Consider the following 24,765-nt stretch of genomic DNA (forward strand, 5'->3'; position numbering starts at 1 on the left):
TTAGGGTACAACCAGTATATGTACTGTTTAGGGTACAGCCAGTATATGCACTGTTTAGGGCACAAAGCTGTGATATTGCTTGTGGAGATGTAACAGTAAAATGTAACATTTGGATATTGACTGACACATTCGTTACACTATATCCATTCATAAATATATGAATTGTTATAGATAATATAATAAATGGAAAACACATGAACAATTTACAATACTTGTCTGGTTCTCATTTCATTTTGGACCTAGAGTGAACTTGGACGGTAAACTAATTCTAATCATCACTGCAGAATGCATTCAGGTTGGCATTTTGCCTACAATTGTACTCACTGTGGAAGTTTAAAAGTTTCTCGTTCCGTTTCCCCCAGAAGATGGGATAAAGCATCACCCTGACCACGAGCATATCCTCTACAGAATTTGTGAACACTACAAACTCACACCACCTTCTCTGGGTTACTGCTATCTGCATCTGTACTTGATAGTAGTAGGATGTGTAGTGGTTTTGTTTCATGCAAACAATGGTATCGACTTCATGCAGAGGAAATGACTGCTTACGGCCATTGACCTGAACTGCCTGCACTGGGGACAGGTCTCTGCGGGACTGGCCGCTAGATCAACAAACAAGCCGCACTCATAGTACACCCTTATTGCAGCTCCTTCCTCTTGTTTCTGTCTAACATACTTCTCTACTGTCTCATGCTCCACTCCATACTTGATTGCTGGCACACTCTTTAACCGGGATGTCCTGATGTAAATGATGCTCCTGATTAACTTCTTCTGGCTGCAGGGGCAGTATTGAGTAGCTCTGATAAAAGGTGCCCATTTCAAACGGCCTCGTACTCAATTCTTGCTCGTACAATATGCATATTATTATTACTATTGGATAGAAAACACTCTCTAGTTTCTAAAACCGTTTGAATTATATCTGTGAGTAAAACAGAACTCATTTGGCACAAACTTCCTGACCAGGAAGTGGAAAGTCTGAAATCGAGGCTCTGTTCTAGGTCCTGCCTATAAATGGGCATGATACGTATTAGTATACATGCACGTCATACACCTTCCCCTAGATGTCAAGAGGCAGTGAGAGAAGAAATGGAGTGTTTATCTTGGTCTGAGGCTGAATAAATCCTCTTGGAATGACGTGTCACCCATTTCCTGTTTTCTGGAAAGCGCGAGGATGGACCTGGAATTGCCTTCTGTAAAGCTGTCGTTATAGGCGACTACTATCTCCGGCTTTGATTTTATTTGATACATGTGACAATATCATCGTAAAGTATGTTTTTTCAATATAGTTTTATTAGATTATTGAAATTTATTCGGGACGTTAGGCGTGTTGCGTTGTGTGCCTTTGTTCAGGAAGGAGAGCTTCGCGCCACTTGGCTAGTGCGCTTGCTAATTCAAGAGGGAAAAAGGACGTTCTAAATCCAAACAACGATTGTTCTTGACAAAGGACCTCTTGTACAACATTCTGATGGAAGCTCATCAAAAGTAGGACCCATTTTATGATGCTATTTTATATATCTGTCGAACTGTGTACTATTAGTTTTGCGCCCAGGTTTTGGGCACTCGCTCGCCATAACGTAAGCCTTATGTCGTAATGAAGTTATTTTTAGAATTCTAACACTGCGATTGCATTAAGAACTAGTATATCTATCATTTCCTATACAACATGTATTTTTTAGTAATGTTTATGAATAGTTATTTGGTCAGAATATGTGAGAGTCAGAAAAATATCCGGACGTTCTGGGAAAAAGATGCTACCTTAGCACAATGTGTAACCACTGATTTCAGCTCTAAATATGCACATTTTCGAACAAAACATAGATTTATTGTATAACATGTTATAAGACTGTCATCTGATGAAGTTGTTTCTTGGTTAGTTTGGTTGGTTCTTGGTTAGTTAGGTTGGCTTTGTGCATGCTACCTGTGCTGTGAAAAATGTCTGTCCTTTTTTGTATTTGGTGGTGAGCTAACATAAATATACGTGCTGTTTTCGCTGTAAAACATTTTAAAAATCGGACATGTTGGCTGGATTCACAAGATGGGTACCTTTCATATGCTGTATTGGACTTGTTAATGTGTGAAAGTTAAATATTTAAAAAATATATATTTTGAATTTCGCGCCCTGCACTTGAGCTGGCTGTTGTCATAAGTGTACCGACGTCGGGCTTGCAGCCAGAAGAAGTTTTTAACCCTGCACTCTTCTTCTTTCCTGCACATCTCTTGGCTAAGCTTGTTGATATACTTCCTTTCTTGTTCTGAAACCAAAGCCTGGCCAATGACGTCGTTTTGAATCTGCTTTTTAAGGACACCACATGTCCATGGTACATAAAGGTGTGGCTTGCATGATCTACTACACAGCTCTACTGTGTCCTAGCTAAATTCCCAACCTGCCCCAATTTCAAATCATGGCCACCTAATTATCCCTCACATCCCTAATTGGCAAATATCACTCCTCATCTCTCCACCTGATAGTTGATGTGTGGTGAGCATTTTGGCCCAAAATGGTTGCCGTGCATTGCCCAGGTGGGTGGTACACATTGGTAGTGTATGAGGTGAGTTTCCCCCTTACTATTTAAAGCGCTTTGAGTACCTCAGTTAGTAGAAAGGCACAATATAAATTAAATCAATTATTATTATTACTATTGTTGTGTCTGGCCACTCCACACCTGAACCACAGTGCAATGGGCCTGCTAAGTCTTGTCTTATTGAATAGCCGCTGGTCTGCATTACACTGTGGTACAGGTGTGGAGGTGTCATGACAGAAACAGTAGAGGTGAATAATGTTTAATCATGCAAGCCACACCTTTATGCACCATAGCCATTATGCATCTCCAAGAACTGTGTTAAATGGGTCAAGTATCCCTGTGTTGGATGTCAAACTAAATGGAGTACAGTAACCTGTAACTTCTGAATCACAGCCTCTTCTGGAAGTTGCTGAAGAGAGGGGCTCTGGCTATCAGTCTTAAATCTCTCCTTCACTGGCAGGGTCAGTGCATGAGTTCAGTATCTGACAGAAGAAACACATGTTCATATTTCATCACTTTAGTTAAAGGGATACTTCAGGATTTTGGCAACTTCCCCAGAGTCAGATGAGCATCGGCTCGCAAAACTACCTCTAACTTCCTTCATACTGGACACAGAGAATAAAAATGGTTTCCACACATTCATCTGGGGAAGTAGATAAAGGGCATCATTGCCAAAATCCCGAAGTATCCTGTGATGGACATTTTTATGTTTGTGCTTTTCTATTAACTTCTTTGTGATAGGGGGCGGTATTTTGACGTCTGGATAAAAAGCGTGCCCAAAGTAAACTGCCTGCTACTCAGGCCCAGAAGATAGGATATGCATATAAATCGGTAGATTTGGATAGAAAACACTCTAAAGTTTCCAAAACGGTTAAAATAACATCTGTGAGTATAACATAACTGAAATGGCAGGCGAAACCCCAAGGACAAACCATAAAGAAAAAAAGAATTCAGCATACCACTGATTTCAATGGCTGGCACTTTTATAATAGGGCGAAATCGTCCCCGATTGCAGTTCCTAGGGCTTCCACTAGATGTCAACAGTCTTTAGAAAGAGTTTCAGGCTGGTTTTTGGAAAAATGAGGGAGAAGTTGTAGTTTTTCTAAGTGGCTCCCATTTTGGCTGTAGTGTTTCCAAGCGCATGGCCGAGAGAGTGCGTTCTTTTTGTTTATCTCTGGTAAAGACAGTAACGATTCTCCGTCTTAGATGTTATTGTTTATTTGCGTATTAGGGTACCTAATGTTGGATTATAAACGTTGAGTGACTTGTTTGGATAAGTTTATTGGTAATGTTTGGGATTCATTTTGTATGCATTTTGAAGGAGGGAAACTGGTGGAGTGGATTATTGACTGAAGCGCGCCAGCTAAACTGAGTTTTTATGGATACAAAGAAGGAATTTATCGAACAAAAGGACCATTTGTAATGTAACTGGGACATTTGAGTGCCAACAGAAGAAGATCTTCAAAGGTAAGGCATATATTATATCGCTATTTCTGACTTTCGTGTCACAGCTCCCTGGTTGAAAATGATTTGTTATGCATTTGTGTGCTAGACGCTGTCCTCAGATAATCGCATGGTTTGCTTTAACCGTAAAGCCTTTTTGAAATCTGACACCATGGCTGGATTAACAAGAAGTTAAGCTTTATTTTGATGTATTGCACTTGTGATTTCATGAAAGTTGAATATTTATAGTAATTTAATTTGAATTTGGTGCTCAGCCATTTCACCGGATGTTGGCCAGGTGGAACGCTACCGTCCCACGTATCCATAAGGAGTTAACCAATTTCAAATCTAATTTGTCACATGGGTTGAATACAACAGGTGTAGTAGACCTTACCGTGAAATGCTTACTTCTGTGTTCTGTTTGTGCTTTTCTAATAACCCCATTTCTGTTCATGCAAGTGACTGATTGAACACCTGGAAGAAATCCTCACTGTAGTATCTTCAATTTGGCAGTACGCGCCGACCCTTATTTTGAGAACAATATCTCAGTTTCAAGGTCTCAGCTTAGAGAGAAGAAGCCTCTTAAAGGTATTGGTCTGTCACATGCATGAACCAGTATTGGTCAGTCACATGAACGATAGCAAAAGTTATGAACAATGAATAAGCTAAATCATGCAAATATGACTTTCTGTGTAAGTATATAAGAGAACTAACGGGACTGCCCCGTGAGAGCTCCTGATCGACATGTGTACATATGGTGCATTGAGTTGGTTGGCAATTAACAATGATTTAAGATTTCCATGACAATCCCTTTAAATAAATGACATCTTAAACTTCACCAGGAAGCAATTTGATGGGACAGGATGAGATAGTAGTCTAACATAGAGTAGTCCGGTGTCATGGTGTTTTATCTTAAAGATCCTCAAGGCCTCTGCTGTTTTGGTCATGTTAGGCCTTGGTCATTTACAGGGTTTGTACTGGCTGTACCCCTCCAATGTCCTTTTCCTGATCACTGTATGTCACTCCCTGATTTCTATTGTTCTCTTTGTGAGGAAGTCCACTATTGAGCTGTAGGAGAATTCATCTGGGATGTTCAACGTATTATCCCCCCAATTTCCTGCCTTTGGAGGGGGTATACTGTCCTCACTCGGAAATACCAGATAAAGAAGACTTACCTAGGCTATTTGCTATGGCTTGTGCTTAAGTCAATAACATTGGACCTGGATATAACACAGAATTACATCATGTTCAATTTGCTAAATTGTGTTGGACAAATGGTAGGTGAGAAGTGAGAAGATAACTGTTCATTGGTAATGTTAGCTGGCAAGCTGGCAACGGTGAATTCAGCTAGATAACGTTAGCTAGCTACGCTACCAGTATAATCAACTAGCTAACCTTGTTACTAAACGTTTATCAGACTTGCTTTTCGACGACAAAAATCCCTCTACATTGCAACGTATGAGACACTTGTCATCATTATCTTCTATAACTGGTGTTGTAAGGGTGGTTCCTTTCAAGTCTTTTTCTCAAAGTCAGCGCAGACATGTCAGCTACCTATTGAATTGCACTGTTTCACCTGTTGAATTTGATGGAATTTACTCCCCTGTCGATCCCAGAGTGCAATGCGCTGTTTACATTAGGATGTAAAAGTGAAATAAGGCTATTGTCTTACTAGGTTCTGATTGGGCCTCTGTACCCTGAAGAAGACCACGACCAGACTGGTGGGCAGCAGCTCCCAGAAAAAGAGGATGATCCCAAAGATGATGTAGGCCTCTCCCCTGATCTTCTCTACATCTGCCTAGAAGGACAACACACATTGATCCAGCATTCATAGAAACGAAACAGACACACACACACACACACACCAACCAGAAAGATTAAAGACACACAGACAACACAACCCGAAAGAGGCAGATGGGGGACAACAAGACAGCGACACTGACAGAGATTGACAGCATGTATATAGAGGGATTTCCATGATAACAGGAGATTTACACAGACACAATGATGAGAGTGATTAGAGCATGGATAAAGACATGCAGACAAGTACGCCGACTGAGAACCAAATATACCTTAAGATTATCCCTCAGATAATCACAAATACACACATTGACGCAATGTTGTATACTACAGCCTACTACTTGGAATTATCTGATCAATTCAATCGAACCAAGATGGATAGATTAGATAGGAGACAGAGAAACAGAAACGAAGACACATGAGTGTGTGTGCTTATGTGTGTCAGACAGACCCCCCCCCCCCCCCCCCCAGATGGCCTATGGGAAAAAGGGAAACCTCCAGTACAGGGCCGTCTATTTCAGATGTTGAGCTCAGATCTAGGTCACTAGCACCAGGCAGCCCTTGGCTGTGCTCCCCCTCCTTGCCTTGCCTGACTGAGTTATTTATAGACAAACAAAGACCTTTCCCCCGCAGAGTCCATATCCTCCCAAATCCCCTCAAATGGATTGTTGCTGCATCAGCCACAGAGCTCTCAGCCACTCAGCAAACAGAACTGGATAGAATGGCTCTGTCATCAAAGCATTCTGGACTGAGTGAAATCAAGCCAAGTGACAATTTAGAAGGGAGACTCTGGAGAACAGTTGTAAAAATGGGATATATGTACAGATTCACACAGAGGGACCCATATACACATACTGTACATACAGTGCCCTCAGAAAGTCTTCACACCCCTTGACTTTTTCCACACTTTGTTGTGTTACAGCCTGAATTTAGAATGGATTACATTGAGATTGTGTCACTGCCTACACACAATACCGCATAATGTCAAAAGTGGAATTATGTTCTTAGAAATGTTTTAAAAAGGTGCTTAACAAGTCACATAATAAGTTGCAGGGGCTCACTCTGTGTGCAATAATAGTGCTTAACATGATTTTTGAATTACTACCTCATCTCTGTACCCCGCACATACAGATAATTGCAAGGTCCCTCAGCTGAGCAGTGAATTTCAAACACAGATTCAACCACAAAGACCAGAGAGGTTTTCCAATGCCTCGCAAAGAATGGCACCTATTGGTAGATGGGTAAATAAAATAATGCAGTGAATATCCCTTTGAGCATGGTAAAGTTATTAATTACACTTTGGTTAGTGTATCAATACACCCAGTCACTACAAAGATACAGGCGTCCTTCGTAACTCAGTTGCCGGAGACAAAGGAAACCACTCAGGGATTTCATCATGAGGCCAACGGTGACATTAAAATAGTTACAGAGTTTAATGGCTGTGATAGGAGAAAACTGAGGATGGATCAACAACATGGTAGTTACTCCACAATACTAACCTAAATGACAGATTGAAAAGAAGGAAGCATGTACAGAATAAAAATATTCCAAAACATGCATCCTGTTTGCAATAAGGCACTAAAGTAAAACTGCAAAACATTTGGCAAAGAAATGAACTTTATGTTCTGAACACAAAGTGTTATGTTTGGGGCAAATCCAACACAACACATCACTGAGTACCACTCTTCATATTTTCAAGCATGGTGGTGGCTACATCATGTTATGGGTATGCTTGTCATTGTCAAGGACTAGGGAGTATTTTAGGATAAAAATAAATGGAATAGAGTTAAGCACAACAGGCAAAATCCTAGAAGAAACGCTGGTTCAGTCTGCTTTCCAACAGACACTGAGAAGCAAATTCACCTTTCAGCAGGACAGGCCAAATATACACTGGAGTTGCTTGCCAAGATGACACCGAATGTTCCTAAGTGGCTTAGTTACGGTTTTGACTTAAATCAGCTTGAAAATCTATGGCAAGACTTGAAAATGACTGTCTAGTCATTATCCACAACCAACTTGACAGAGCTAGACAAATTTAAAAAAAAATGATGTGCAAATCCAGCTGTTCAGTTCTTAGACACTTACCCAGAAAGACTCACTGCTAAAGGTGCTAGGTGTGAATACGTATTTAATTTTCAATAAATTGTGCAAACATTTTTAAAAACATGTTGTTTTCACTTTGTCATTATGGGGTATTCTGTGTAGATGGGTGAGAAATCTATTTAATCCAATTTGAATTCAGGCTTAAACAACAAAATGTGGAGAGGTATAAATACTTTTTGAGTCATAAGTGCTTACAGTGTTCACAGACACAAAACACACACACGCAGACAAACACACACAGAGCCATGTAAAGCCAGACACATTATATAAGCATGAACACACACAGACGAGCACACATATGCACATTGCACACACATGGACTCTTAAATTGGGCATACACGTGTGCACAGTTGAGAAACAGCAAAAACCCAAACACACATGGAGATGTGTGTGAAAAATCAAACATGCAACTAATGAAGAATGGATGTGACTGCCGATTAGTTACAGATATAGCCTAATCGCACACACACAGGGTGTTTGCAGACTAATCAGCCCTATAATAGATGATTAATTATGTCAGACAGCAGTTGTATTTGTGTCTGTATGCGTGTTTGGCTGGCAGCACAGCACTGTGAGCTTTGGATATCTAGGACAGCAAGGTTCACTGACGGTTTAACAGGCCACACACACACACACACACACACACACACACACACACACACACCCCTAGTTCTGTCACAGTGACATAACAGTAACTATCTTCATCATCATCACCATTTTATGTGTATGTGTGTCTGCGTGCATGCTTGTGAGGGTGCGTGGCTATCCTACCTGGTCAGAGACGTTGTACCAGCTGTAGTTGAAGGGGCTGGGCCGGTCCTCTGGAGAAAGAGCCACCACCACCAGGTTATAGCAGGCCCTGGACATGTACAGCAGGATGACTGCAGCACCGATGGCTGTAGCCTGGCACACTGACGTACCCTACAGGGAGAGGTAGGAAGGAGGGAGAGGGGAGAAAGAGAGAGAAGTATAGTGAGTATTGTTCATATACTGTATGTTACCCCTCTAGAGCATAGGTACAGTTCCTTCAGAAAGTATTCCTACCCCTTGACTTATTCCAAAAGTTGTGTTACAGCCTGAATTCAAAATTGATTACTATTGTTTTTTTTACCAATCTACATACAATACCCCATAATGACAAAGTCAAAACATGTTTTAGGAAATGTTTGCAAGTTTTTTGAAAATTAAATACAGAAATATCTAATTTACATAAGTATTTACACCTGAGTCAATACATTACAGCTGTGAGTCTTTCTGGGTGTCTCTAAGATTTTTGCACACCTGGATTGTACAATATTTGCACATTATGCTTAACATAATTATTCAAGCTCTGTCCAGTTGGTTGTTGATCATTGTTAGACAGCCATTTTCAAGTTTTGCCATAGATTTTCAAGCTGATTTAAGTCAAAACTGTAACTAGGCCACTCAGGAATATTCAATGTCGTCTTGGTAAGCAACTCCAGTGTATATTCGGCTTTGTGTTTCAGGTTATTATCTTTCTGAAAGGTGACTTTGTCTACCAGGGTCTGTTGGAAAGCAGTCTGACCTAAGTTTTCCTCTAGGATTTTGCCTGTGCTTAGCTCTATTCCATTTATTTTTATCAAAAGAACTCACTAGTCCTTGCCGATGACAAGCATACCCATAACATGATGCAGCCACCAGCATGCTTGAACATATGAAGAGTGGTACTCAGTGATGTGTTGCGTTTGCCCCAAACATAATGCTTTGTATTCAAGACTAAGTTCATTTCTTTGCCACATTTTTGGCTGTTTTACTTTACTGCCTTAATGCAAACAGGATGCATATTTTTGGAATATTTTTATTCTGTACATGCTTCCATCTTTTCATTCTGTCATATAGGTTAGTATTGAGGAGTAACTACAATGTTGTTGATCAATTCTCAGTTTTCTCCAATCACAGCCATTGAACTCTGTAACTGTTTTAAAGTCACCATTCGCCTCATGGTGAAATCTCAGAGCTGTTTCCTTCCTCTCCGGCAACTGAGTTAGGAAGGACGCCTGTATCTTTGTAGTGACTCAGTGTATTGATAAACTATCTAAAGTGTAATTAATAACTTTACCATGCTCAAAGGGATATTCAATGTCTGCTTTTAATTACCCTTCTACCAATAGGTGCCCTTCTTTGCGAGGCATTGGAAAACCTCCATGGGCTTTGTAATTGAATCTGTGTTTGAAATGGACTGCTTGACTGAGGGACTTTAAAGATAATTGTACAGTCGAGGCCAAAAGTTTTGAGAATGACACAAATATGAATTTCAACAAAGTTTGCTGCTTCAGTGTCTTTCGATAATTTTGTCAGATGTTGCTTTGGAATACTGAAGTATAATTACAAGCATTTCATAAGTGTCAAAGGCTTTTATTGACAATTAATTGAGGTTGATGTAAAGAGTCAATATTTGCAGTGTTGACCCTACTTTTTCAAGACCTCTGCAATCCACCCTGGCATGCTGTCAATTAACTTCTGGGCCACATCCTGACTGATGGCAGCCCATTCTTGCATAATCAATGCTTGGAGTTTGTCAGAATTTGTGGGGTTTTGTTTGTCCACCCACGTCTTGAGGATTGACCACAAGTTCTCAATGGGATTAAGGTCTGGGGAGTTTCCTGGCCATGGACCCAAAATATCGATATTTTGTTCCCCGAGCCACTTAGTTGTCACTTTTGAATTATGGCAAGATGCCCCAAACAATCGGAAAGGGGATTCATCAGAGAAAATGACTTTACCCCAGTCCTCAGCAGTCCAATCCCTGTACCTCTTGCAGAATATCAGTCTGTCCCTGATGTTTTTCCTGGAGAGAAGTGGCTTCTTTGCTGCCCTTCTTGACACCAGGCCATACTCCAAAAGTCTTCGCCTCACTGTGCGTGCAGATGCACTCACACCTGCCTGCTGCCATTCCTGAGCAAGCTCTGTACTGGTGGTGCCCCGATCCCGCAGCTGAATCAACTTTAGGAGACGGTCCTGGCGCTTGCTGGACTTTCTTGGGCGCCCTGAAGCCTTCTTCACAACAATTGAACTGCTCTCGTTGAGGTTCTTGATGATCCGATAATGGTTGATTTAGGTGCAATCTTACTGGCAGCAATATTCTTGCCTGTGAAGCCCTTTTTGTGCAAAGCAATGATGACGGCACGTGTTTCCTTGCAGGAACCATGATTGACAGAGGAAGAACAATGATTCCAAGCACCACCCTCCTTTTGAAGCTTCCAGTCTGTTATTCGAACTCAATCAGCATGACAGAGTGATCTCCAGCCTTGTCCTCGTCAACACTCACACCTGTGTTAACGAGAGAATCACTGACATGATGTCAGTTGGTCCTTTTGTGTCAGGGCTGAAATGCAGTGGAAATGTTTTTGGGGGGATTCAGTTCATTTGCATGGCAAAGAGGGACTTTGCAATTCATCTGATCACTCTTCAAAACATTCTGGAGTATATGCAAATTGCCATCATAGAAAACTGAGGCAGCAGACTTTGTATGTGTGGGGTACAGAGATGAGGTAGTCATTCAAAAATCATGTTAAACACTATTATTGCACACAGTGTGAGTCCATGCAACTTATTGTGACCTGTTAAGCAAATGTTTACTCCTGAACTTATTTAGGCTTGCCATAACAAAAGGGTTGAATACTTAGACAAGACATTTCAGCTTTTCATTTTTAATACATTTCTAAAAACACAATAGCACTTTCACATTACGGGGTATTGTGTGTAGACCAGTGACACAATCTCAATCTAATCCCTTTTAAAATCAGGATGTAACACAACAAAATGTGGAACTAGTCAAGGGGTGTGAATACTTTCTGGGGAGAATGACTGTCCCCTTTACTTGAAGCATGGATAGGGTTCAAGGTTGCTCGCGGTAATGCAGGCATTGTTAGCAGAAAATTGGATCCCCCATTATAGTGAATGAAAAAATGTGAAGCGTCATGTTTAATCTTTGTGTAAAAAATATATATACACTACCGTTCAAAAGTTTGAGGTCACTTAGAAATGTCCTTGTTTTCCATGAAAACATACATGAAATTAGTTGCAAAATGAATAGGAAATATAGTCAAGATGTTGACAAGGCTATAAATAATGATTTTTTAATTAAAATAATAATGTCCTTCAAACTTTGCTTTCGTTAAAGAATCTTTGGCACCTTTGGCATTCTAGTTGTCAATTTGTTGAGGTAATCTGAAGAGATTTCACCCCATTCCTCCTGAAGCACCTCCCACAAGTTGGATTGGCTTGATGGGCACTTCTTACGTACCATACGGTCAAGCTGCTCCCACAACAGCTCAACAGGGTTGAGATCCGGTGACTGTGCTAGCCACGCCATTATGGTGGATCAGAGAATCACCAGCAGCAAGAGCGACATCATTGATGTATACAGAGACAAAATTCGTCTCGAGAATTTAACCCTGTGGCACCCCCATAGAGACTGCCAGAGGTACGGACAACAGGCCCTCCGATTTGACACACTGAACTATCTGAGAAGTAGTTGGTGAACCAGGCGAGGCAGTCATTTGAGAAACCAAGGCTATTGAGTCTGCCGATAAGAATGCGGTGATTGACAGAGTCGAAAGCCTTGGCCAGGTCGATGAAGACGGCTGCACAGTATTGTCTTTTATTGATGGCGGTTATGATATTGTTTAGGACCTTGAGCACGGCTAAGGTGCACACATGACCAGCTCGGAAACCAGATTGCATGGCAGAGAAGGTACACAGTCGGATTCGAAACAGTCGCTGATCTGTTTGTTAACTTGGCTTTCGAAGACTAGAAATGCAGGGTATGATAGATGTAGGTCTGTAACAGTTTGGGTCTAGAGTGTTTCCCCCTTGGAAGAGGGGGATGACCGCAGCAGCTTTCCAATCTTTAGGGATCTCAGACGATACGAAAGAGAGGTTGAACAGGCTAGTAATAGGGGTTGCAACAATTGCGGCGGATAATTTTAGAAAGGGTCCATATTGTCTAGCCCGGCTGATTTGTGGGGGTCTAGATTTTGCAGCTCTTTCAGAACATCAGCGATCTGGATTTGGGTGAAGGAGAAATGGGGGAGGCTTGGGCAAGTTGTTGTGGGGGGTGCAGAGCTGTTGACCGGGTTAGGGGTAGCCAGGTGGAAAGCATGGCCAGCCGTAGAAAAATGCTTATTGAAATTCTCGATTATCGTATATTTATCGGTGATGACAGTGTTTCCTAGCCTCAGTGCAGTGGGCAGCTGGGAGGAGGTGCTCTTATTCTCCATGGACTTTACAGTGTCCCAGAACTTTTTGGAGATTGTGCTACAGGATGCAAATGTCTGTTTGAAAATGCTAGCCTTTGCTTTCCTAACTGCCTATGTATATTGGTTCGTAACTTCACTGAAAAGTTGCATATCGCGGGGGAAATTCGATGCTAATGTAGTACGCCACAGGATGTTTTTGTGCCTGTCAAGGGCAGTCAAGTCTGGAGTGAACCAAGGGCTATATCTGTTGTTAGTGCAAAAAAATTTGAGCGGGGCATGCTTATTTAAGATGGTGAGAAAACCAATTTTAAAGAATAACCAGCCATCCTCTACTGACGGAATGAGGTCAATATCCTTCCAGGATACCCGGGCCAGGTCGATTAGAAAGGCCTGCTCGCTGAAGTGTTTTAGGGAAAGTTTGACAGTGATGAGGGGTGGTCGTTTGACTGCGGACCCATTATGGACGCAGGCAATGAGGCAGTGATCGCTGAGATCCTGGTTGAAGACAGCAGAGGTGCATTTAGAGGGGAGGTTGGTCAGGATGATATCTATGAGGGTGCTCGTGTTTACGGATTTAGGGTTGTACCTGGTAGGTTCCTTGATAATTTGTGTGAGATTGAGGGCATCTAGTTTAGATTGTAGGATGGCCGGGTGTTAAGCATATCCCAGTTTCGGTCACCTAACAGGGACTAGTCTCCCAGTCCCTGCCACTGAAAAAAATCCCCATAGCATGATCCTGCCAACACCATGCTTCACCATAGGGACAGTGCCAGGTTTCCTCCAGACTTGGCATTCAGGCCAAAGAGTTTCATCAGACCAGAGAATCTTGTTTCACATAGTCAGAGTCCTTTAGGTGCCTTTTTGGTAAACTACAAGCAGGCTGTCATGTGCCTTTTACTTAATCCATTTTAGAATAAGGCTGTAACATAACAAAATATAGAAAAAGTGAAGGGGTCTGAATACTTTCCGAATACACTGTATATATGGTCATTTTTAGATATACAGGGTAACGTTTATCATTTTAACGAGGACAGCAATCACTTTTGCGAGGCACACTGCATGGCCAAAGTGAGAGGAAAAGAGAAGATCATTGGCGGTGAAATCCAAAGTTGTGCTATATATTCATAGGCTACGTCATAGCTCATTTGTAAACGGTAAGTATTGATACATTACTAGCTCAAACACAGAATCAAAGTCAGGAAACAAAAAACATAGGCTACATTATTCCCCCCTAATCTGATAGTGGTGAGTTACCCACCCACACACGCTCAGACAGATCCAGCTCATGAGCTCCATCAGCAGCAGATTTTCATTTAGTATGGAAAATTGTGTTTATGCAACAAATGTTAGAGCATCGAATCGCATTGATTCATTATTTAATCAAACTGAATCACACAGAATAATTTCAAACTAGAAAGTATCGTTCCTGAGGTTTGATTTGAATAGGGCAATCTATAAGCACAGACAAAGGATATCGGGGATCTGAAAGGATTATGTATGGAAGAATGGTCTAAGATCCCTACCAATGTGTTCTCAAACGCATAAAACATTTTAGAAAAAAGCTCAGGGTTTCAATCATTTTGACCACTATCTTTTTAAAAATGTGTTTTATTATATTACTTGTTAAACAAAATATCTTTCTCTGAGCAATTGTATTAGTATAAACCCATTTTGTTTGCATACAATATATCTCAGCATTTGAATTATTTATTTAATACAGTCATTTTTGCTCATCTTTATCAATGGTGTCAATCATTTCAGACCCCACTGCTTTCAGAAAGTATTCAAACCCCTGGACTTTTCCCCACATTTTGTTGTGTTACAGCCTGAATAAAAAATAAAAAAAGAATTTAGATTTTGTGTCACTGGCCTACACACAATACACCATAACATCAAAGTGTAAATATGTTTTTCATTTAAGCTGAAATGTCTTGAGTCAATAAGTATTCAACTCCTTTGTTATGGCAAGCCTAAATAAGTTCAGAAGTAAAAATGTGCTTAACAAATCCCTTAATAAGTTGCATGGACTCATTCCGTGTTCAATAATAGTGGTTAACAGGATTTTTTAATAACTACCCCATCTCTGTACCCAACACACAATGGGAATTGAGTAGTGAATTTCAAGCACAAAGACCAGGGAGGTTTTTCAATGCCTCGCAAAGAAGGGCATGACTGGTAGATGTATAAAACGCAGATGCTGAATCTCTCTTTGGGCATGGCAAAGTTATTAATTAGGCTTTGGATGCACCCAGTCACTACAAAGATACAGGCATCCTTCTTAACTCAGTTGCCAGAGAGAATACATTGGCAAACACATCACTGAGTACCACTCTTCAAGTATGGTGGTGGCTGCATCATATGATGGGTTTGCTTGTCATCGGCGAAGATAAAATAAATGGAATACAGCTATAAGCACAGGCAAAATCCTAGAGGAAAACCTGATTCAGTCTGCTTTCCAACATACACTGGAGACAAATTCACATTTCAGCAGGACAATAACCTAAAACACAAGGCCAAATATACACTGGAGTTGCATACTAACATGACAATGAATGTTCCTGAGTGGCCTAGCTACAGTTTTGACTGAAATCACCTTAAAAATCTATGGCAAGTCTTGAAAATGGCTGTCTAGCAATGGTTAAAAGCAACTTGACAGGGCTTCAAGAATTTTTAAAACAATAAATGGGCAAATACTGTACAATCTAGGTGTGCAAAGCTCTTAAAGACTTGCCCAAAAGGACTCACAGCTGTAATCGCCACCAAAGGTGCTTCTACAAAATATTTACTTAGAAATAGTTATGTAAATGTGATATTTATGTATTTCATTTTCAAAACAATTGCTAAAATTTCTAAAAACATGTTTTCACTTCGTCATAATGGGGTATTGTGTGAAGAAGGGTGACAAAAAAGATATGTTTAATCCATTTTGAATTCAGGCTGTAACACAACAAAATGTGGAATATGTCCAGGGGTTTGAATAGTTTCTGAAGACACTATGTAAATGTCTTATTTCTGTGTTTCATTTTCAATAAATTAGGAAACATTTCTAAAAATATATTTGCACTTTTTCATTACGGGGTATTGTGTGTAGATGGGTAAAAAATAAATCTATTTAATCAATTTTGAATTGAGGCTGTAGCACAATACAATGCGGAATAAGTCAAGGGGTATTAAGACTTTCTGAAAGCACTGTATGCATGTATGGGGATTTTCTGGGGTAACGGCATGAACAAAGAGGACACGGTTCAATACCAATCAGCTACTTATTGTGTATCTACCTAGCTACAAAATCACCAACTTTTACAGTTGCTTGTATTTAATCCCTGCTTGCAAACCCAATTTGGTAAAGATGAAACGTTTAATAATGAATTGATTGGTTAAGTGACTGATCTGTTAGTTGGTTGATTGGTTAAGTGGCTGATTGATTAAATGATGTATTAGTTCATTTGTTGATGGACTAAATGACTGATTGAGGACGGTCCAGTACCTTGGACTCGAGATAGACATTGGCAGAGGACATCTTGGCGATCTTGAAGATGCACACGGCCAGCGAGACGGCGCAGAGTACGAAGAGACTGTCATTGACCAGCACCCGGGCCAGCACCACCTGCCTCACCTCTGCCTCGCCCACGTTGCCCCCAATGCCACCCTGCACCAGCATGGCGCATGTTAGGTTCACCACGAGGAAGAAAAGGCTGGAAAAGATGAACGCCAGGCGAATGGGCACCCTGTGCAAAAAACACACAATTATAGGTGGTACATAACTAGCTTACTACACACACAGGGCTCTAAAGTACGACAAAATATTTAATTGTTGTAATGGTAAGACTTCCCTGTAGCATTGTTTCCTGATCGTAGATTCGTTAGTGTCACACCAAACAGTTCAAAATATCTGACCCGTATTTTTTTTTTCATCCTGCCGTGGGTCATAAAACTACATGCAGGGCGAATTTGTTTTACAACTTGTTTAGTCATGTTTGGTACCTGATTAGCAAGCTTGCTAACAAACTGGTAACTTCATCAGTATATCCAAACATTTGGAGGCACAGAAAAAAAAGAAGGGATAGCTTCTTCAGGAGAGATGTCTTTTTTATTTTATTTATTAATTGTACCTTTATTTAACTAGGCAAGTCAGTTAAGAACAAATTTTTATTTTCAATGACGGCCTAGGAACAGTGGGTTAACTTCCTTGTTCAGTCTTGCATGTCGTCATCACAAACATGGCGCTCTTATAGACAGTGTACGATTTTCAATGCAACGCTTTTAGATAATGTAGAAACCTAATATTCCACAAAAAACTTTTTAATTTCAATGACAGGTATTTTTTTGTACCAACATTTTAGCTTTTTATAATAAGCTAATGTATTGACAGGGTTACACATATGAGTTTCTAGGACACAGCATTTGCTTTAGAAGTAGCTACAATTAATACAGGCTGTATTTCAATCGCTTTTGGGAGCACCAGTGCTATCAATGAATGTTTTTTCATTTAGAGCCCTTTACACACAACATTAAAATAATACTACACAACAATAAATTGAACATAAACTTGAAACACCACAAACCCAATCCCATCCTACTGCACTGGCTCACTCAATCTTCACAGTTTCCCCTCTCTCTTTCTCTCCTAACTCTTCTCCACTCTTCCTTTAGACCCTCCCTCCTTGCAGGATGTGTGTATTTGTGTGTATTAGTGTGTGTGTATTTGTGTATTAGTGTGGGTGTGTGTGCGCGTGTGTGTATGTGTGAGAAAGTGAGTGAGTGAGTGAGTGAGTGAGTGAGTGAGTGAGTGAGTGAGTGAGTGAGCGAGTGAGTGAGTGAGTGAGTGAGCGAGCGAGCGAGCGAGTGAGTGAGTGAGTAAGTGAGTGAGTGAGTGAGTGAGTGAGTGAGTGAGTGAGTGAGTGAGTGAAGCGGGGGATTGTAGAGTACCGGGATGGAAAGGGGGGGAGGAGTTTGTGTGGTGGATTTGGGGATTTGAGCTCACAGCTTTTCACTCCGCATCAGACATTAAATCGGCTGATCAAAGTGTTTATTAGTCCAGAAATTTGGACCCCACCATCCGAGGTCCACATCAAAAAGCCAAGGGTGGAGACAGCTTAGACGAAGCTCAGGGGGCATAATTAGATTTCATCAAGGTTATCGGGCACTGTTCCAATGTATCTACAATAACACCCTTCAGTCATACAGTAGAAGCCAGAGTCATAGAAACTGTACACACAGAACTTGGCCAACTTGGTTTTGTATCTAGGGCTTGGAGTATCTGAACGAGAGCCATGCTGGTACCAAAGGTTTGAAAGATCCCATTCTAGTAAGAATGTATTAGAATGTTGTTATCATGTTATGTTAGTCCCATAGAGTGCTTTGCAATTGGCAGAAACGGTAGCAACTGCAATGCATCTACCTTTTTTCAATTTAACTAACAGATTTTGGGAATTTTCGAGGGGGTTTGACAAGGTCCCACATAAGACTCAACTGTTGTGTGTCGCTTCAAACAACCATTGCATTTGAACTCTGATTTATTTTTCACCAAAAAACATCCATTCTAATACACCAGCTTTTATTTGGGTTATTGGACATTTGATGCCCTCCTGCCCAACATCCTCTCCCCTTCTTTGTCCCTCGCCCCACCCCACCCATCAAAAACCCAGTTAGACTAACCCAGATACTAACTCAGCAGAATTCCACTTACTTGTATTTGTTAAGCTCCGGAGAATATTTCGCATTGGCTTTAAACATTATCTGGGGAGACAGAATGGGAGGGGGGAGGTACACATTGTGATTAACAGTTTACTCATCATTAAATACTCACACATTGATATTACTGAGGAGAACAGAAAAGCATGTGCGACTGGCCAATATGTGGTGGAAGCACTCAAAATGGCCACCAATGTGAATCACAAAGATGGATGCCGGGCTGGTGGGCTCAATGACTCTGTATATATGAATGGACAAAGCCATCGATCACGTGACACCATTCGTTCCTATGTGAAAACTCAATAGTGCATTTGAAGGCCAGGAAGTCTCTTAAGATGGCGTGGGAGATTTATGTAGACATAACATGCGCAGTTTGAGCTACTCCAGGAAGTGACGTTGCAGGCTAGCTCAGTGCTGCCCCCTTTCATAAAGTATCTCAAGTTGAAGGCCGAATGGGTACTGCAGGCTGCCTTGAGCAACTAAATTACCCCAATAACTTTTTCTGCGTGCAATTTTTAAATAATTAGTTCAAGTGCATACAACTGGTGTAACAGAAGTAGTTATTGGTCCCATGATTGTATTCAGAATGTATTTTTATTTACATGAAGATTGCCATTTTCACCTTCACTATAATGAGGGATCCTGTTCTCTGCAAACAATGCCTGCAGTACTGCGGTCGGCTTTGAACTTCGTGGCTTCAATGAGAGGGGGCAGTCGTTGTCCCCTAAGTGGGGTGCACACTTTGGTTGTGGACGAAAGGGGGTAAAATGTTAAGCTTGGGATGGCACAATAGTGTGAAAAGGGGCCAAATCTGTGGACAAAGGAGACCAACTGTTCGGCAACATCTGCGGACCAACAGTCTGGATGTCGGGGGGACGCTTAACCCCGATGGGGTTAAGGCCTCTGTGGCAGACCGCCAAGGCATTGTCAGCAGAGACTTGATGAGAAATTACCAGTCAGCATCTAGAAGCAAGGTTGTGCCCAGATAGACCTAAAATCTGGGCTAAATCTTTGGGGCTGGCTGGAAGCCAGATGAAGAGTGGGGGATCAGCGGGGGATACAGACTATCCTCTTCCCTCCACCCTTGAACTGCTGTGTCCCTTCCCTTCTTTCTAATCCTCATTGATGAAGCAGTCCCTGAGCAAAAGGAGTGGAGCATAGACAGAGCCATCATAGGGCCTACACAAATCATTATACACAGCGGTTACCACATCATTATATTTGGATAGAAAACACTCTAAAGTTTCCAAAACGGTTAAAATAATGTCTGTGAGTATAACAGAACTCATATGGCAGGCAAAAACCTGAGAAAAATCCAACCAGGAAGTGGGAAATCTGAGGTTTGTAGTTTTTAAAAAAAGTGATTGCCTATCCAATATCCTGTGTCTATGGGGTTAGATTGCACTTCCTAAGGCTTCCACTAGATGTCAACAGTCTTTAGAATGTTGTTTCAGGCTTCTATTGTGAAAGGGGAGAGAATAAGACCACTCACAGTAAGTGGCTCAGCTGAAAGCCGTTAGTTGTTTATCGTGAGCGCGAGCTTCGTTCCCTTTCCTTTCTAATGACAACGGAATTGTCCGGTTGGAATATTATTGAAGATTTATGATAAAAACATCCTAAAGATTGATTATATACATCGTTTGACATGTTTCTACGAACTGTAATGGAACTTTTTTGACTTTACGTCTGGACTTTGTGCTCGCGCTTTGTCCATTTGGATTACTGGACTAAACGCGCAAACAAAAAGGAGGTATTTTGACATAAAGATTAACTTTATCGAACAAAACTAACATTTATTGTCTAACATGGAGACCTGGGAGTGCCATCAGATGAAGATCAAAGGTAAGTGATTAATTTTACCGCTATTTCTGACTTTTGTGACACCTCTCCTTGGTTGGAAAATGGCTGTATGGTTTTCTGTGGCTAGGCGCCGACCTAACATAATCGCATGGTGTGCTTTCGCCGTAAAGCCTTTTTGAAATCGGACACAGAGGCTGGATTAACAAGAAGTTTATCTTTAATCGTATGTACTGTATAACACTGGTGTCTTTCATCAATGTTTATGATGAGTATTTCTGTAATTTGATGTGGCTCTCTGCATTTTCACCGGATGTTTTGTTTGAGACAATGCATCTCTGCAATTAAAGCGGCAATTTCAAAGAGGTATTTGGACATAAAGATGAACTTTATCGAACAAAACACACATTTATTGTCTAACATGGAGTCCTGGGAGTGCCATCCGGTGAAGATCATCAAAGGTTAGTGATTAATTTTAACGCTATTTCTAACTTTTGTGACACCTCTCCTTCTTTGGAAAATGGCTGTATGGTTTTCTGTGGCTAGGCGCTGACCTAACATAATTGCATGGTGTGCTTTCGCCATAAAGCCTTTTTGAAATCCGACACTGTGGCTGGATTAACAAGAAGTTTATCTTTAAAATGGTGTATAATACTTGTATGTTTAAAGGAATTTTAATTATGAGATTTATTTTGTTTGAATTTGGCGCCCTGCAATTTCACTGGCTGTTTGCGAGGTGGGACGCTAGTGTCCCGAACGATCCCAGAGAGGTTAAAACTCGTTTTTCAACCACTACACAAATTTCTTGTTAACAAACTATAGTTTTGGCAAGTCGGTTAGGACATCTACTTTGTGCATGACAAGTCATTTTTCCAACAATTGTTTACAGACAGATTATTTCACTTATAATTCACTGCATCACAATTCCAGCGGGTCAGACGTTTACATACACTAAGTTGACTGTGCCTTTAAACAGCTTGGAAAATTCCAGAAAATTATGTCATGGCTTTAGAAGCTTCTGATAGGCTAATTGACATATTTTGAGTCAAATGGAGGTGTACCTGTGGATGAATTTCAAGGCCTACCTTAAAACTCCGTGCCTCTCTGCTTGACATCATGGGAAAATCAAAAGAAATCAGCCAAGACCTCAGAATTTTTTTTTTAGACCTCCACAAGTCTGATTCATCCTTGGGAACAATTTCCAAACGCCTGAAGGTACCATGTTCATCTGTACAAACGATAGTACGCAAGTATAAACACCATGGGACCACGCAGCCTTCATACCGCTCAGGAAGGAGACGCGTTCTGTCTCCTAGAGATTAACATACTTTGGTGAGAAAAGTGCAAATCAATCCCAGAACAGCAGCAAAGGACCTTGTGAAGATAATGGAGGAAACAGGTAAAAAAGTATCTATATCCACAGTAAAACGAGTTGCAACCTACTGCAGAGATAGCCTGCAGAGTTCTGTCTTACTATCCAGGTCTGTACCCAAACAATTCGAGCTTCTACTTTTAAAAATCCATCTTTCCAGAAACAAGTCTCACCGTTGCCACTTGCTATAACCCACCCTCTGCCCCCAGCTGTCCCCTGGACACCATATGTGAATTGATTGCCCCCCATCTATCCTCAGAGCTCGTGCTGCTAGGTGACCTAAACGGTGACATGCTTAACACCCCGGCCATCCTACAATCTAAACTTGATGCCCTCAATCTCACACAAACAATCAAGGAACCCACCAGGTACAACCCCAAATCTGTAAACACGGGCACCCTCAAATATATCATCCTAACCAACATGCCCTCCAAATACACCTCTGCTGTTTTCAACCAAGATCTCAGCGATCACTGCCTCATTGCCTGCATGCATAATGGGTCCGCGGTCAAACGACCACCCCTCATCACTGTCAAACGCTCCCTAAAACACTTCAGCGTGCAGGCCTTTCTAATCGACCGGGCCCAGGTATCCTGGAAGAATATTGACCTCATCCCGTCAGTAGAGGATGCCTGGTTATTCTTTAAAAGTGTCTTCCTCACCATCTTAAATAAGCATGCCCCATTCAAAAAAATGTAGAACCAGGAACAGATATAGCCCTTGGTTCTCTCCACACCTGACTGCCCTTGACCAGCACAAAAACATCCTGTGGCATTCTGCATTAGCATCGAACAGCCCCCATGATATGCAACTTTTCAGGGAAGTTAGGAACAAATATACACAGGCAGTTAGGAAAGCTAAGGCTAGCTTTTTCAAACAGAAATTTGCATCCTGTAGCACAAACTCAAAAAAGTTCTGGGACACTGTAAAGTCCAAGGAGAATAAGAGCACCTCCTCCCAGCTGCCCACTGCACTGAGGCTAGGAAATACTGTTACCACCGATAAATCCACTATAATAGAGAATTTCAATAAGCATTTTTCTACGGCTGGCCATGCTTTCCACCTGGCTACCCCTACCTAGGTCAACAGCCCTGCGCTCCCCACAGCAACTCGCCGAAACCTCCCCCACTTCTCCTTCACCCAAATCCAGATAGCTGATGTTCTGAAAGAGCTGCAAAATCTGGACCCCTACAAATCAGCCGGGCTAGACAATCTGGACCCTCTCTTTCTAAAATGATCTGCCAAAATCGTTGCAACCCATATTACTAGCCTGTTCAACCTCTCTTTCGTATCGTCTGAGATTCCCATAGATTGGAAAGCTGCCGCGGTCATCCCCCTCTTCAAAGGGGGAGATACTCTAGACCCAAACTGCTACAGACCTACATCCACTCTACCCTGCCTTTCTAAGGTCTTCGAATGCCAAGATAACAAACAGATTACCGACCATTTCGAATCCCACCGTACCTTCTCCGCTATGCAATCTGGTTTCAGAGCTGGTCATGGGTGCACCTCAGCCACGCTCAAGGTCCTAAACGATATCATAACTGCCATCGATAAGAGACATTACTGTGCAGCCATATTCATCTACCTGGCTAAGGCTTTTGACTCTGTCAATCACAACATTGTTATTGGCAGACTCAACAGCCTTGGTTTCTCAAATAATTGCCTCGCCTGGTTCACCAACTACTTCTCTGATAGAGTTCAGTGTGTCAAATCGGAGGGTCCGTTGTCCGGGCCTCTGGCAGTCTCTATGGGGGTGCCACAGGGTTCAATTCTCGGGCCGACTCTCTTCTCTGTGTACATCAATGATGTCGCTCTTGCTGCTGGTGAGTGTCCGATCCACCTCTACGCAGACGACACCATTCTGTATACTTCTGGCCCTTCTTTGGACACTGTGTTAACAACCCTCCAGGCGAGCTTCAATGCCATACAACTCTCCTTCCGTGGCCTCCAATTGCTCTTATATACAAGTAAAACTAAATGCATGCTCTTCAACCGATCGCTGCCTGCACCTGCCCAACATCACTACTCTGGACGGCTCTGACTTAGAATATGTGGACAACTACAAATACCTAGGTGTCTGGTTAGACTGTAAACTCTCCTTCCAGACTCACATCAAACATCTCCAATCCAAAGTTAAATCTAGAATTGGCTTCCTATTCCTCAACAAAGCATCCTTCACTCATGCTGCCATATCCTACCAATCCTCGACTTCGGTGATGTCATTTACAAAATAGCCTCCAATACCCTACTCAATAAATTGGATGCAGTCTATCACAGTGCCATCCGTTTTGTCACCAAAGCCCCATATACTACCCACCACTGCGACCTGTACACTCTCGTTGGCTGGCCCTCGCTTCATACTCGTCGCCAAACCCACTGGCTCCAGGTCGTCTACAAGACCCTGCTAGGTAAAGTCCCCCCAGCTCGCTGGTCACCATAGCAGCACCCACCTGTAGCACGCGCTCCAGCAGGTATATCTCTCTGGTCACCGCCAAAACCAATTCTTCCTTTGGCCGCCTCTCCTTCCAGTTCTCTGCTGCCAATGACTGGAACGAACTAAAAAAATCTCTACAAAAATCTGAAACTGGAAACACTTATCTCCCTCACTAGCTTTAAGCTGTCAGAGCAGCTCATAGATTGCTGCACCTGTACATAGCCCATCTATAATTTAGCCCAAACAACTACCTCTTTCCCTACTATATTTATTTATGTATTTATTTTGCTCCTTTGCACCCCATTATTTATCTCTCTACTTTGCACATTCTTCCACTGCAAATCAACCATTCCAGTGTTTTACTTGCTATATTGT

At 41.6% G+C, this 24,765-nt stretch overlaps 1 protein-coding gene across 1 annotated transcript in view; it reads right to left on the reverse strand.

The window, feature by feature from the left end:
* Positions 1-24,765, reverse strand: part of LOC120023553 (G protein-coupled receptor 137Ba-like) — a 65,773-nt gene that overhangs the window by 11,274 nt on the left and 29,734 nt on the right. Inside the window, exons 2-5 of the mRNA XM_038967584.1 lie at positions 18,780-18,829; positions 16,578-16,818; positions 8,640-8,789; positions 5,638-5,763 (exon numbers count right to left, since the gene is read on the reverse strand). Coding sequence (XP_038823512.1) covers positions 5,638-5,763; positions 8,640-8,789; positions 16,578-16,818; positions 18,780-18,829 — 567 coding nt within the window. The remainder of the gene's footprint in view (positions 1-5,637; positions 5,764-8,639; positions 8,790-16,577; positions 16,819-18,779; positions 18,830-24,765) is intronic.

The sequence above is a fragment of the Salvelinus namaycush genome, chromosome 28 (assembly GCF_016432855.1).
Source record: "Salvelinus namaycush isolate Seneca chromosome 28, SaNama_1.0, whole genome shotgun sequence".
Taxonomy (NCBI): Eukaryota; Metazoa; Chordata; class Actinopteri; order Salmoniformes; family Salmonidae; genus Salvelinus; species Salvelinus namaycush.